Source organism: Chiloscyllium punctatum, chromosome 19 (genome assembly GCF_047496795.1).
Source record: "Chiloscyllium punctatum isolate Juve2018m chromosome 19, sChiPun1.3, whole genome shotgun sequence".
Lineage (NCBI taxonomy): Eukaryota > Metazoa > Chordata > Chondrichthyes > Orectolobiformes > Hemiscylliidae > Chiloscyllium > Chiloscyllium punctatum.
Genome location: NC_092757.1, coordinates 66,405,928 through 66,422,602, shown reverse-complemented (window position 1 = coordinate 66,422,602; position 16,675 = coordinate 66,405,928). Strand labels below are relative to the sequence as shown.

The window sequence follows — 16,675 nt, the reverse complement described above, 5'->3', positions numbered from 1 at the left end:
TCTTGCATTTTTGATTAAGTCATGATTCATTTGCATTATTTTTCTCAGCAGAGATGTTTCCCACTCATACACAGCGTTAAAGTTTTATTGTTCTAAATGTATTGTTCATATTTATTGGTCAGTCTGACACACAAAACAGGTTTAGCAATTTCTGACTGCATGATAAACAGATATCCAGTTTACAGATACCTTGGCTGAATAAGGAATACAAATTCTTTCTCCTTATGGACACAGCTTTACTCACTGAATTGAGAGAGATTCAGTGCAGGTTAGTAGAGCTGGTGTGCTGGGATACAGCTAGAGTTTGCTGTCTATGTTAATGTAACTTACCGGACCTGCTTTAGTCTGGCTGTCCAGCTTTGATCACACTTCCTGTTGGAGCAGTACTGTACCTGCAGCTGAGTAACTGGGTTATCCCTCCAGTATCCTGGTTCATCACTACCAGTATCTACAGTCACGTGCACTTGGCCTGCTTCTGATCTGGAATTACTGCATCAGTTGCAGGAGTTGACATCCATCAGCATGTGTCTCATCTTAGAACCACATTGGCGCCAAAGATGAGCTGAGGTCTCTCTAGATTCCACTACACATGGGTCTCACTCAGTTGTCAGACAGTCAGTGTTTACATCTGGGTCCAGAGGTAGAATGGGTGTCTGATAGTAATTTCTTTTCATTTTTGGTTGATCCACATGTTTCCTATTCCAGAGAAAAGGAAGGTATAATTTGCAGCTGCCTTAACATCAGTGAGTTGCTATTTCATAGAGTAAATGAGAAAGCAAATCTGATGGGACTGCTCATTGTTAATAGCTTTGAATGCGTGAAGCATAAATTTCCAGTTCTTTGCCTGCCCATTTCTCAAACAGGGCCTTTTGTGCTCATAGTGTGACATGTGTTGGACTAGTGGAGAATGTGCTGAATTCTCATCAGGGTACCTTCAGGATGTATAGAATTATATCTTTTCAGGTGCCCACTCAGGAGATGTCTGTGACCTCTTACAAGGGCTTGCCTTGCCAATAAGACTTTTTGAAGTGCTACTGAGCTGCTCTGAAGATGCAGGTTACACATTTCTGAGAAAAACAAAATCTGTCACTTGTGAACTGATGGCTTAAGTAAAGATTGACCTCTTTCTGGCCAGCAAGCCCTATTCCCCCCAGGGTGCGGTGTTTCATATTTAAGAAGGATCACCAATAATCATTGTTCTCAAATCTCAGATTGGAATAATTACCAAGGCCTCAGAGAGACCCCACGATGTGTCCTGAACTCCCCCTGAACATAGGCTTGCTAAAATTGGGAGATATCCTATGGTGTAGAAGTGCTGTGTCTAAATCTTGAACAAATAGAGAGAGGAGCTTTGAAGGAAAATATTTTGTTTTCTTAATGAGTGGAAACTGTACTATTAAAGTCAGACACCCTTTTTCATTTTAGGTGACCTCTATTGCCATCATTGGTGTTTCTTTGATTATGAAGTTGTTCAGTTTCATTCTTTTTCTAGCCGGAGTTTTCTCCCTGTCCTCTAAACAGCAACGAGGCTGTAAACAATTGGCTGAAGTTCTTTGACATGAGTGCTCCTCTCATCTCCCAGTCAGTGTTTGTATCCCGTGATCTGGTAAGTATTAAAATCTGGGCCAACGTTTTTGGGAGCTTGTTAAGAGTAAAGATTAAATTGGATATTTAACAACAACTTACATTTGTATCGGATGGATATTTTTTGAGTTTATTTTACTTTAAAGGTTTTTTTTTGTTTAACTTAATGTGTCCTTCAATAAGTGAACAGTGAGCCTTCTACTCTTAGCTATGGGACAGCCCTCTTTGCCAGGATGTGTTGGTGCATGTCTGGAGATGGTGGGCAGTTTGTTAAATTGAATGTTTGCTGCAGCAAATCTTCCTCCTGTTGAAAAGAGAATCTTTAACACCCAGTGACACAGATGGGCCCATTCTGCTTCTCCCAAGGTATTTTTGGAAGTCTGTCAAGGTTGACAATGATTTCCGGTGTTTAATGGAGATTGTTCCCTTTTGGTGTTCACATTGAGTTTGGTCAGGGGGATATTTGACAGGGTATATTTTTATTAAATGTACAGTCAACAGAAAGCCATGAATCTGAGAGGTGATTACTCTCACAAGCAGCCTGATCTGTGAAGCTGGTCCTTTTCCAGTCAGTATGTACAGCACATAGGGTCTGGCCAACGTTCTCAGTAAAATCAGAGAGATATTTCTTCGCAGAAATCAACCTCCCAAGAACTCCTTGCAAAATTTTGAATTTATATTGAACTGTTTTTTTGCAGCAGGGGATGTTGATTTCAGTGAGGTGATGCTCTGGAGTTTGACACTGCCATTCACAATAATATGAAGTAATTAGAATAGATGCAAAGTTGGCCATCAAAATAGCACTTGTACGTGTGCAGATGGGCTTGATGACATAATTTATCAGTGACAGATGTCCCTAAGCCAGAATTAATCTGTGCATGTGCAGTTGATGTCATGACACCCCCATTTGTAATTTAAAAAAATTCATTGATAAGATGAGCCAATATTTATTGCGCATCCTGGTTTGGCCTTGAGAGGTGGTGGTGAGCTGCCTTCTTGAACATCTGCTGTGGGTAGACCCACTCGGCTGTCAGGGAGGGAGTTCTAGGATGTTGACCCAGCGACAGTGAAAGAACACCAACTTACTTCCAAGTCTGGATGGTGGTAACGTCACACTAGCCCAGCATGTACAGATGGCCCTGAGGCCAAAGTTCCAGGAGTAGTGGTACAGGCCAGGGGACGTTTTCCCCTGTTTCACTGAAAACCTCAGGACTATCCTCCTGCAGCTACATGAATCACTTGGTAGTGGCATAGCACCACCAGGTGAAGTTCCTGAGCTTCTTGCTCCACCTAGAGGTGACACCCCTAACAACACACAGCGTGATAACGTCCTTGTTTTTCGTGAACTGCACTTACACAACCTTAAATGCTTAAATTTGTTTTTACACGTTTGAATATATTTTGATCTTTCAACTTGCGGTCCATTTAGAGAGTGCATTAATCCATAGGTTTTCTGGCACCCTTCAATTTTTTGAGTGTATATTTTTAGAGATTAAAAACCTCAACTTACTTCTTCGGGTTGATAAAAATGAGAACATGTTGCCATTTCTCTCATTGTATTAAACCAAGGTGATTTGCAAAATTGTACTGTTGATTTTTCAATTTCCTGGAATGACAAGAATGACCTACCAACATGTTTACTGGGGTTCACTGCGTTCAACTTTTATTGCTGACCCTGTTTTTAAAATTAATTTACTGACCTATTTTCTTTCACAAGGGATTTGACCTTCGATTGGAGCACACCCATTGTTTCAGCCATCATGGAGAAGGCGGACACTATCACTACGATACTACCCCAGACAATGTGGAATACCTGGGCTACTTTGTGCCAGCAGAATACCTTTACCGCATTGACCGTCCTGAGAAGACTCACAAAATAGGACCGGATTAGTTACACATAATCACAGGTATTTGTGAAATTCTTGGATCCCTTTTAAGGACTGTTAAAAACAGGACTTCACCATGCACCATAGAGACATCAAAACTCAATGGTTGATAGACAGCAATGAAATCAATCTCATTGACCTTTGGTTGTATTGTGATGGCTCCTCATCCCAAACATTAAAGATTTTGGATGCCTCAAATTCTTAGGAGGTGAAAAGCCACAACAGAGGATGTTTTCTGCACAAAATACCATCTTATTTGGAAAATGACGACTATGATCAATTCACATATGTAATGCATCAGTGTTTGTTACTATGTTCAACAATGACAGCAGATTGCTCTCTGGAGCTGTGAAACTAGCATACATCTACACGGCCAAAGTTTGAAACAGTTACATTATAAATTTGAGAGAGGGACTCTCCACCACAGACAGACAATTCAAATACAAAAGCCTTGTAGCGTTCTGGGAACCCCTTACTTTACAAGATCTCTTGTCTACCTAAATCATCAATTCATCTAAGAGATTGCAGACCTGCTAAGGAAGAGGCAGAAATAATTCCAGTTGAAAGTGTATTTTTGCTTTCTTCTGTATGTAATCTCTGTACATGTGAATGAGCTGGCACATTTTAGACCTATGGGGTACATGTGTGATAATAAATCATTTTTATTTTTAAATTCACAAAAGCTTGCTGCTGATGTCATTACACTGGGTCTACTCTCTTTAAAAGTAAGAAGTTAAAAATCACACAACACCAGGTTATAGTCCAACAGGTTTATTTGGAAGCATTGGCTTTCTGAGCGCTGCTCGTTCATCAGGTGGTTGCTTCAGGGCATCCTTGCTTGCAGCATATGAGATAGACAATGTTGGCTGAGTCACATGAGTACCTGCCATGTACATGGTGGGAGGTGTCCCCACATGTAATGGTGGTAATCTGCCATGACAGGGTTGTATGGTGTTATTCTGAAAGTCAGGCAGTTTGCTACGAACAATGATCTGTTTGTCACTTGGTGGCTGTTTAAAGGCAAGTAGTGGAGGTGTGGGGAAGGTCTTGGCAAGATGCTAATCCTCATTGATAATGTGTTGCAGGCTGTGAAGAACATGGAGTAGTTTTTTGGCTTCTGCAGACCCTCTCTCACATGCTCACACATACACTACTGCACTCACCCATGCACCCTCTCACAGACGTATACCCCTTTACATTCACACTCACACACATACACACTCTCTCAGAGACACTCATAACCCTCCCCCCACCAAAACACACACACACCCACATGCACACATACACATCTAAGTTTGTGGGGTGAATTTGTACTTGCAGAATTACATTTTACTTTGCTCAAAAACTGAATCCATGTAAGATTCTGTAAATCCCTTTTTTAGATTAGAATCAGTCTGACCATTGGGGCACAGACAGTCTCACACAGGGCACCTCACACCTTCAATACATTATCTGGCCCGATGTGACACCATGTCACTTGAGAATGTTACTTTTAAATATTCTACGATTTACATATGAAAGAACTGAAACCAACATGGTCATTCTAAAAGATGAGAGACTTAACAAACAATCCAGGTCTTTTTCAATATGTAATTTCAGTTACATCACTCTGTAAACTTTTGCTATAAATTCTATGTCTTATGATTTTATACTCCACAATCACCTGATGAAGGAGCAGCGCACCGAAAGCTAGTGCTTCCAAATAAACCTGTTGGACTATAACCTGGCGTTGTGTGATTTTTAACTTTGTACACCTCAGTCCAACACTGGCATCTCCAAATCATGAAAGTAGGAAGACTGACTTACATCACCTTAAAAAAAATACGTTGATCATGGAGAACAATAGCAAATGTAAATTCCGTCTGTGACAGTAACAGCTTCTAATTCCTTCAGTCATGCAATGAATACTGAAACATGAGTGATGTCATTAGGATTTCACTAAAGGGTAACGATGAGTGTATTAAATTTCTGTTCTATGTCAAATTGAATTGTGAAAATCAGTCAACAGTATAATTGCAGCATTTATCCTCTCTTAACTAGATTGTATTTGGAGAGAGTATTTTGAAAAGAGTGGAAATTAGGTGAAATACAAGTGGTTTCAGGTCTATCGTCGATTGTTGAAGAACTTGCATGAGTGAAGTATTTTTTTCTTTTAATCGTTTATTTGTGTTAAGCTTGATAATCGTTTTCTAATTTGTATTGTATAGTCTTCAGAATTGTATAGACAATTATTTTTGATTGTTTAGAATGAATGTGGGTTATCATTTCAAATGTAAATTTGAGCTCATTTTATACGTATAGGTCAACATTAAGATCTAAAATTATTATTCTGCAGAATGCTGCAGAATATCAAATGTTCATTAATGGAAGATTGCAATAATGAAGATCAACGATTTGGATTCTTTCGAGCAACTCACTTTTTAACATGTTACGTCTTCCAGTTAATTTGAAGAAGTGTTGGAAACTATGTTTTTTAAAGTCCAAAGATCTTAACTGAAGGAAACATTTATTACTGATTGTGTTAAAAATAGATAATAAAGTATTTTAGCTTCTATTTAACTTTCAAACAATGGTAAATAATTAGTTAACATTATCAAATTGCAGGGAAGTAGTTATGTGGTGGTAATTGCGTTTGATGATTAATCCAATTAACTGGAGCAATTCTCTGGAGACATAGGCTAGATTTATATCCAAATTTGAATTGTGGTTCACAAAAAACTAATTATGATTGTCACAAAAATCTGATTCACTCACATCCTTTAGGGAAGGAAATCTACTGTCCTTATTTGGTCTGGCCTATAAGTGACTTTAGATATTGTGGTTCACTTTTAACTGCCCTCTGAAATAGCCTAGCAAACCATTCAGGGATGGGTATTATGTGCTGGCCTTGCCCACACTGCATGAAGCAATTAAATATTTTAAAAAAACATTTAATTTCTTATAATCGTGACCGCAGTTTGGAAACTGGACTAGAGTTGATTACATTTTGGTGGAGATTACTGGCACAATTAGGGAATTGACAGTAGACTTTGCAAACTTGAAACGATGTCCCAGATTTTTGAAATGCTGGGTAATGGATTGCCAGTAAGATGGACTGGAAAATGTATATGAATTGTTTAAAGTAATGCAAAGGTGCGATATAAAAGAAATAGAAGAGGAATGATAGTAAAATCACACCAGAAGATACAAATCTAATAAGTACACAATTTAAATTTCTACTGTGGTTAAAAAAAAACTACACACATTGAGCTAAATCATGATTTTAAAAAAGTGTTTTCGGTTTTTCCATGTTCTCAACATGTGTAGTATTTGATGAGGGGAGATCAGTAGATATAAGCATTCATATAAAAGCACAATACTGTAGATGCTGGAAATCTGAAATAAAACAGAAAATGGTGGCGAAACTCGATAGGTCTGACAGCATCTGAGCAGAGAGAAACAGAGTTAATATTTCAAGTCCAACTTTCAACTGTTAATGTTAACCTTTCTCTCTCCACAGACACTGCCAGACCTGCTGAGTTTCTCCAGCATTCTCTGTCTTTGTTAATACCAGATGTAAACATTTCAATAAACTTGAGTTTGCTTTGAATTTGATAGAATTATTTCTGTTGTTGCTGTTTCTTTGTGAGAAAGCTAGGTTTTCTCCATCCAAGGAAAAACATACCTTGGATGAAAAGACCATTAAGGTTGCACCAACTTTTGTTTTGCTTTTCCATTGATCAGTATACATCACCCTGACTTTTTAAAAACATTTACTCTTGGGATGCAGGAATCACTGGCTAGGCCAACATTTATTGTTCTTCCCTCATTATCCAGAGAGCAGTTAATAGGCGAGAACATTGCTGTAGGTCTGGATTCAATACTGGCCAGATGGGGTAAGGATGGCAGATTTCCTTGCCTGAGGAACTTGAGTAGCATACCAGTTAGTAGGGTTTTTATGACACTTGGCTGTGGTTACATGGTCACAATTGGGCCAGCTTTTAATCCCAGACTTTTATTGACTTTAATTGCAATGGTGGGATTCTAACCCATTTGCCCAGATCATTAACCTGGCTTGGTGGTTCTGATGAAGAGTCACCCAACACAAAACATCAACTCTGCTTTCTGTCCATAGGTGCTGTCAGACCTGGAAAAGTGCATCATATGCCTGAAACATCGATTCTCCTGCTCCTTGGATGCTGCCTGACCTGCTGCACTTTTCCAGTAACACATTTTTAAGCTCTGATCTCCAGCATCTGCAGTCCTCACTTTCTCCTCCATGCTGTCAGACCTGCTGAGTTCCTCCAGTAATTTCTGCTTTTGTTTCAGATCGCCAGCATCCACAGTTCTTTGTATGATTTCAGTGTTGGATTACCAATCCAGTGACATCACTGCTATGCCTGCATCTCCTTTTGAACTCTCCCTTCACTGCTGTTGTATTAAAATCCTGGATCTCTATTCCTGACAGCACTGTGGATGTACATATATTCCAAGAACTACGGTGGTTCAAGAGGGCAGTTCATCTCCACCTTCTCAAGCCTGGATTCGTACAATTCAAATTTGAGTGTATCTTTAGTCCTGGAAAGATTAATTTCAAACTCTTCATAATTTTGGAAACGAAACTTAATGAATAAAACTTGCTTTTCAAATTTTATCCATTTATAAATGGACATTTTAGTTAGGATTGTCAGCCCATTTAAAAAAATACAATTGATTTTTTAAAAATGGTTTGTGCTAGTACTTTGAGTATTTACTAAAACTGTCCTTTCTGCTATAATAATTCTGCTAATAATTCTGCTTTAAATATTATTCAGCATAGAGTGAAAAGGAATAAAGTGTGAAAAAGGCAACTTATTTACTTTTGCCTGTTTGCAAAAATTAAGCCAACCATTCCTATTGGCACGCATGTTAATAATGGCCTTTTGTGTAAAATAACAAGACAATGATTTAACACAGAATCAATTCTTTAAAGACTGAGGGTGTACAGCGAATGGGAGCATAAATCTTGCTAAGAGAAAAAAGATCAAAACTAGCTTACTTTTATCAAGCAAAATATTTCCTGTTTTGTATAGCACGCCGAAATTGTCAAATTACTTAGACTCCATGTTATTGAAAACCACACAGAGGCAGACTTGTAATTTATTGTTGTCAACAGTTGCCACTGTTACTCTGGTTAACTGTTCCCATTCTCCATTGGGATTTCCTGGTGTGAGGGTGATCCACCTTTACTGAGTATTAGTGCACCACATGTATAAACAGAAAATGCTGACAAGCCAATAAATGCTTTACACAGAATGGGTGAGCAGGTCTCTGTGTGAATTAGGAAACAGCAGAGTTCTGGATGAACTCAAGTTTATAGAGGGGAGAGGATAGAAAGGTGAACACAAAAGCATTTGACTTGTCAAGTTAATAGAGCCAACAGAAAGGTGGATGAAGATTTCAGTAGCCAATGAGCTGGGACAGGTAACACAGCAGAGGTGCAATGCAACAGTTTCGATGTCAGACTGAATGTGGGACGAGAATTTGATCTCAGGTTTGATGCCGGATGCCAAGGTGGTGAGTATCTGATTCAGATTTGGACGAATGGACATGTTTAGGGAATGAAATTGGGAGGTGCTCTAAAGACAATGATTACAGCATTCTCAGTATTTAATTAGAGGAAATATCAGCTTATTCCAAGCTCGATATCAAGCATATAGCTTGTTTGATTGGATTCAGTTAAGCTGTAGGGCATCAGCTGCAGAAGAGTTTGAAGTTATGTTTTCTGATTTTGTTGCAGGAGACATATTACAGGTGGTGGAAGAAATGCCCATTGCATTACTTTTCTTTCATCGAAGGACTCTGTCCAAGAGGGGAATGCCTACCATTCATTCAACTTTGCAAGCAAGGGACCTATGCATAAAACTTGAAGTCAAGATGGAATCCTGTGGCATGGCAGGCTTTAGAACTGTAAAGAACTCTAGACCATTAAATACTGGTACAATTGCAGAAAAAATCAGAAGAAATCAGTCTGCAACTAGCCTGAAATATTTGGTCATTCTTGATGCTGAAACAATGTTGATCTGGGTGTGGTTGAGAGAATAGGAGCTGGAGTGTCACACTCCAAAGTTGCAGGATTGGCATCAAATCAGAATTGCATGCTGATCGGCATTATGCTGTGCTTACTCTGCACATTTCTGGGAGGTGCACACTGCATCTGTTAATAATCTCATCAGGATGGCATGACTTAAAGCAGATGTGCATGCATCATCGAAGCCCTCGATATTGCATAGCGTCATAAAATGGGCATTAGGCAGGGAATTATGCAACCATGGTGTTCAGAATTGTAGAGAGTAATACTGTTTTAGATGACCCTTTATGCTTGAAGAAAGTCTTTGATATCTTACAGTTAGTCATGCAGAATGTAAATTTGAAAGCAAAAGTTTTGAATTAAATATATGATCCTTTCCATTCAGTATTAATTAACATGGAATAATGCAAGTCAAATTTTATGTGAAATTTTAAATCTGACTGACGGGCTTATACAATTGATGTTGCAATGGTCCTGTGACAATTGCATTAACATCAAACAAATATAATTTGAAATCCATACATAGCTTATAAAAATGCAAATCATTTAGTTGCATGACAAAATCTGACCTGATGGTAGGTGAGCAGGTGTTGAGAGAATCTGATACTATTGTAGCAGTTTTATGAGCTTAAATAGCAACAATGCAGCATTTAAAGGACACTAAATTGGTAGGCTTTTGCCTTCGAGATTTTGAAAAATTTAATTACTAACTGCTTCTCAAAACTTGTAAGATGGTCTAAAGTTTAAACTCTAGTCCATGCATTTAATCCCTGATGAGGAGTTATCACATGGAATAATTCTCAATATATCGTTGGATTGCAAATTACAAATAATATATACAAAAGTAAATCGTAATACCAAGAAACTTGTAACATAAGAAAACATTTAAATGATGTCCTGTTTGGAGTTTTAAATAAACTTTAAAAGAAACAAAGACACATACAAGTATTAGTGCAGGTGTTCAAAAGCTTGGTCTGAGTAAGGGTTTAGGGAGCATCTTAAAGGAGAAGCAGAGAGTTATAAAGACTTAAGGAGGAAATTTCAGTGCAAAGAGACTGCGGCTGCTGAAGACAATGGCGGTGTGGTTAAAAGCAAGGATGAATAAGGAGCAAGAATTGTTTGAACTCCGATATATCAGAGGACAGTCTACATGAGGTTATACATATACAGGGAAGTGAGGCAGAAGAGGAATTTAAAAATGATAGACAAATATTTTAAAATCAAGGCATTTTAGAGTTAATAAAATTTATAGCAAGTGAAGATTTAATTGATTTGAAGTGGCAGTTATCTACTCCAGTATCTTTGTCTCCTATCCCTATTCTGTTCTTCATATAATTCAACAAAGTTGATCAAGCATAACCTTTTAAATACAGCGTTGACTATATTTTCTGTTTTCTAGTCTTTTTCTCCATAATAACTTCCAGTAAAATTGTCGTCATCTTTTCAACCACTGACATTAAGCTCACTATACAGTTCTCTGGATTTGATCTGTCTCCCTTTGTAAATGGAGGAATGATACTAGCTGTACTATATCATTTTATAATGAACTTTTTATAAATTTATGATAATATCTCAGCTATCTTTTTTATAGTTCTAGCATGCGTGATTGTAATCCTAATGACAATCACGCCTATTAAAAGTTAGTATAAAATACTAATTCACTTATAAAATTGCCAACTCTTTTAATCTTAATAACATTCTATACAGAACCTTGTCTTGGGAAGAACCATAAAGAAAAGAGAAGAAAATGTTGAATGGTTTTAGATTAGATTAGATTAGATTCCCTACAGTGGGGAAACAGGCCCTTCGGCCCAACCAGTCCACACCGACCGTCCACAGTGTAACCCACCCAGTCCCATTTCCCACTGACTAATTCACCTATCACTACGGGCAATTTAGCATGGCCAATTCACCTGACCTGCACATCTTTGGAGCACCTGGAGGAAACCTATACTGGTGGAGGAGAAGGAATTTATACAGTGAAGAAGAATTTTTGTATTGGTTTTTATTCTGTTTATAAGGTTCTATTTTGGCCACTAGGTACGTATCTGACAGAGGCCAGCAGCAAACGAGCAGCACTCGACCTATCTCCTACATGTAGTCATAGAGTCATAAAGCTGTACAGCACGGAAAGAGACTTTTCGATCTAATTTGTCCATGCCGACCAGATATCCTAAAGTAATCCAGACACATTTGCCAACATTTGGCTTATATCCCTCTAAACCCTTCCTAATCATGTATCCATCTTGATGCCTTTTAAATGTTGTAATTGTACCAACCTCCACTACTTCCTCTGGCAGCTCATTCCACACACACACCTTTCAACCTCTGTGTAAAAAGGATGCCCCTTAGGTCCCTCTTATATCTTTCCCCCTCACCTGAAACCTATAACGTCAAGTTTTGAAGTCCCCTATCCTGAGGAAAACTTCTTGAATGTTCACTCTATCCATACCCCTCATGATATTAAAAAATATTATAAGTCATCCCTCAGCCTCCGATGCTCCAGGGAAAACAGCCCCAGCCTACTTGGCCTCTCCCTATAGTTCAAACCCTCCAAACCTGGCAACATCCTTGTATATCCTTTCTGAATCCTTTCAAGTTTACGGCATCTTTCCTAGCAGGAAGACCAATTTCTGTCCTTACTCCTTCCCCCCTTCCCTCCACCAACAATGGTCCTCACACCCCATTCCTCACTTACCACTCCATCAGCTTCCACACCCAACGGATTGTAAGCTACATTACCGTCACCTCCAACGAGATGCCAAGACCAGACACATACTCTCCTCCCCTCCCTTGTCAATATTCTATAAGGGCAACCAGGTCTATTCCTCCTCAATTCCCAACATCTCCTCACAGCCTTGCAGCACCTTGCCATGTAATTGCAGAATGTGTAACACCTGCCCATTTACCTCCTCCAACCTCACTATCCAAGGCCCCAGGTACACCTTCCAGGTGAAGCAGCAATTTACCTGCACTTCTCTCAATCTAGTCTATAGTGTTCGCTGTTCATAATGTGGCCTAGGGAGATGAAACTCAAGCTTGCTGACTGTTTTGCAGAAAGCCTATGTTCTGTCTGCAAAAACAACCCTGAGCTTCCAGTTGCCTGCCACTTCAACAGAGCACCTTGTCCCCACGCTAATGTCTCTGCAGCGTTCCAATGAGCCTCAAGACAAGCTCAAAGAGCATCTCATTTTCTGCTTGTGGGCCCTGTAGCCTTTAGGACTCAACATCGAGTTAAGTTTAGAGCCTAATTCCATGTCTTTTATCCACCCACACATGGTCTTATTAAGACATGGGTTGCTTTCAACACAGTCACTCATTTTCAAGCACTCCTTGTCCCGTTAATCACATTGTATGAGTTGCACCTATTTTCTGCTCCTGTTAGCTCCTATTGTCACTTTTTTAGCATTGGTTGAGTCCCAGCCTGCTACCCATTAATTTATCTACCCCCTTTTATCTTTCTCTCTCTCTGGACTCTGTCTCTACCTAGCACTCACCTCTCCCAATTCCTATTTCCATCCTCCATCTGACAAGGCACTGCCCACCCCATCACCTCCCCTTCCCCCACTTCACCCGCCTCCCAATTTCAGCTTCAGCATAAATAATAGTTTTTCCTAGCTCCTAACAGTTTACCAAAGAGTTGAAACACTAAGTCTACTTTCTTCCCACAGATGCTGCCCAGATCAGCTGAGTTTCTCCAGCAATTTCTGATTTTGTTTCAGATCTCCAGAATCCACAGTTCTTTGTTTTATTATAACAATATAAAGTACCTTTCTTTAACAATAGCATAGGAGAAATTGAGGACTGCAGATGCTGAAGATCAGAGTCGGGAGTGTGGTGCTGGAAAAGTACAGCTGGTGAGGTAGCATCCGAGGAGCAGGAGAATCAACGTTTCGGGCATAAGCCCTTCATCAGGAATGAGGCTTGTGGGTCAGAGCTGAGAGATAAATGGGAGGAGGGTGGGGTTGGGGGGAAGGTAGCTGAGAAAGCAATAGGTGGGTGAAGGAGAAGGTGATCGGTCAGAAGGGGGAATGATGGACAGGTCTGGAGGGCGGTGCCAAGTTGGAGGCTTGGGACTGGGATGATGTGGGGGAGGGGAAGTGAGGAACCTGTTGAAATCCACATTGACCCCCTGTGGTTGCAGGGTCCCAAGGTAGAATGTGAGGCATTCTTCCTCCAGGCATCGAGTGGTAATGGTTTGGCGGTGGAGGAGTCCCAGGACCTGCATGTCCTAGATGGAGTAGGAGGGGGAGTTGAATTGTTCAGCCACGGGGCAGTGGGGTTGGTGGGTCCAGGTGTCCCACAGATGTTCTCTGAAATGATCCGCAAAGAGGCATCCTGCCTCCCCAATGTAGAGGAGACCACACCGGATGCAGTAAATGACATTGGTAGAGTGCAGGTAAATTTGTGACGGATGTGAAAGGATCCCTTGGGCCCTTGGATGGAAGTGAGGGGAATGGTGTGGGTGCAGGATTTGCACTTCCTGCAGTGGCAGGGAAAGGTGCCAGGAGTGGGGTGTGGACTGGGGGGGGGGGGGGGGGGGGTGCATGGATTTGATGAGGCAGTCACGGAGGGAATTGTCATTCCGAAACGCTGATAGGGGTGGGGAAGTAAATATATCTTTGGTAGCGGGATCTGTTTGGAGGTGATGGAAGTGGCAGAGGATGATGCAATGTATGTAGAGGTTGGTGGGGTTTGAAGGTGTGGACCACGGGAATTCTGTCCTTGTTGCATTGGGAGGGGTGGGGTTTAGGGTGGTGGTGCGGGAAGTGGAGGGGATGCGCTGGAAGGCATCATCAACCACGTGGGTTGCGATCGTGGAAGAAGGAGGCCATCTGTGCCTTTTTGAGGTGGAATTGGTCATCCTGGGAACAGATGCGGCGGAGGCACAGGAATTGGAAACAAGAGATGGTGTTTTTACAGAAAGTAGGCTGGGAGGAGGTGAGTCTAGTTAGCGGTGAGCGTGGAGTAGAAATTGTCAATTAGATTAGATTACCTACAGTGTGGAAATAGGCCCTTCAGCCCAATAAGTCCACACCGACCCTCCGAAGAGTAACCCACCCAGACCCATTCCCTTACATCTACCCCTGACTAACATACCTAACATTATGGGCAATTTAGCATGGCTAATTCACCTAACCTGCACATCTTTGGATTGTGGGAGGAAACCGGAGCATCCGGAGGAAACCCACGCAGACACGGGGAGAATGTGCAAACTCCACACAGACAGTCACCCAGGCAGGAATTGAACCTGGGTCCCTGGTACTGTGAGGCAGCAGTGCCAACCACTGTGCCACCATGACACAGTAAATCAATCAATGTATTCTGTGTTTGTTTACAAAGTAGTTCTTTCAACTTGAAATGCATGTAATTGTTTTCCTTATTTTTTTCTGAACCTACGCTAGCTAGTTTCTTGTAATTTTAATTATACATTTGGCAGGACTCACGCTGGTTGTCTTGAGCAATGGCAGTACAGCCAGAATGAGACTTTCAGTTACCAGGTCAGATACTATCGTTTGCAAGTATAATGAGTTAACAAAAGTAATCAGCAATAATGAGAAGGCTCTGTTTGAGACCAAGCTAACCACAGTTGATGAAGTAATAGCATAATTAATTTTTGTCTTTTTTGTGAGTTTCAGAGTCATGTTGTTTTTCAAATTATTCAATGACCTTTCTCTGGCATCATGATAAAGTAACAAGTATGACCAAAATGGAAAAGGCAGCTGACCACCAGTTTGTAGCTTATAGCCAATGCTCCTTTGGTCAGCTATTAACCACACCAACCCCCAGTTCACCATCAAACCCACTGACAAAGGAGGGTCGGTGGTAGTCTGGAGAATGGACCTTTATGTCACAGAGGCTGAAGCCAACTCTCTGACACCACATCCTACCTCCCCCTTGCCCACAACCCCACTGCGACACATCAGGCCAAAATTACTCACACTGTGCGTGCCCTCATTGTCTCTCCTTCCACAGTCTCCAAACTGATAGTCCCCCAACCCAGTACTGCCCGATTCTACCTGCTCCCCAAGATCCACAAGCCCAACTACCCTGGCCGACCCATTGTGTCGGCATGGTCCTGCCCCAACAAATTCATCTCGTCCTACCTCGACCCCATCCTCTCCCCTTTGCTTCAGGCACTTCCCACCTACAACCACGACACCAACTATGCTCTCTATCTCTTCAGCAATTTCCAGTTCCCCGGTCTGCAGTGCTTTATCTCCACTATGAACGTGCAGTCCTTATACACATCCACACCACACAAAGATAGCCCACAGGCCCTTCGTTTGTTCTTCTCCAACAGACCCATGCCGTCCCCCTCGACCAATACCCTCTTCCACCTCACTGAGCCAGTGCTCACTTAATAACTTTTCCTCCAACTCCTCCCATTTCCTCCGAATCCAGGGAGTGGCCATGGGCACTCAGATGGGCCCCAGCTATGCCTCCCTCTTTGTCAGCCACATCGAACAGTCCCTCTTCAGTACCTACGCAGGCACAGTGCCCAACTCTTCCGCCCAGGCTGTGTTGACTGTATCGGTGCAGCATCCTGCACCCAGACTGAACAGGAGCAGTTCATCGACTTCACTCACAACTTCCACCCCGCCGTCAAATTCACTTGGTCCATCTCAGACACCTCCCTCCCCTTTCTTGACCCTTCCATTTCCATTTCCGGTGACAGTTTACTACAAACCCATAAACTCTCATAACTACCTGGACTATACCTCCTCACACCTGGCATCCTGCAAGAACTCCTTCCCATTCTCCCAATTCCTCCACCTCCACCGCATCTGCTCGGATGAGGAGACATTCCACTCCCAAGCATCCCAGATGTTTACCTCTTTCAACAACATGCTTTTCCTCTCTCTGTCATCCAGACAGCTCTCCACTTCACTGTCTCCCTTCCCTGTTCCACTGCTCTGAACCCTGTCTCCCAAAGCAATAAAAACTAAGTCCCCATTGCCCTCACCTACCACCCCACCAGTCTGCGTAACCAATGCATCATCCTTAAACACTTTCCCTAACTCCAACTAGATCCCACCACCAAGGACATCTTCCCCTCCCCACCCCTCTCTGCCTTCCGCAAGGACTGTTCCCTATGACAGTCCTTGGTTTGCACCACTCTCCCCACCAACCACCACCACCCCGAGCCCCCACG

General features: G+C 41.5%; 1 protein-coding gene across 4 annotated transcripts in view; it reads left to right on the top strand.

Annotated features, from left to right (window-relative positions):
• c19h11orf54 (chromosome 19 C11orf54 homolog) overlaps positions 1-11,038 on the top strand; it is a 33,653-nt gene extending 22,615 nt beyond the window's left edge. For 2 of the 4 annotated variants that reach the window (XM_072589579.1, XM_072589582.1), the window contains exons 7-9: positions 1,493-1,606; positions 3,302-3,491; positions 7,585-8,744. In XM_072589579.1, the coding sequence (XP_072445680.1) occupies positions 1,493-1,606; positions 3,302-3,475 (288 nt within the window). In that variant the 3' untranslated portion in view covers positions 3,476-3,491; positions 7,585-8,744. The other 2 variants (XM_072589581.1, XM_072589580.1) reach the window with 2 other exon arrangements.
• The last annotated feature ends 5,637 nt before the right edge of the window (positions 11,039-16,675 follow it).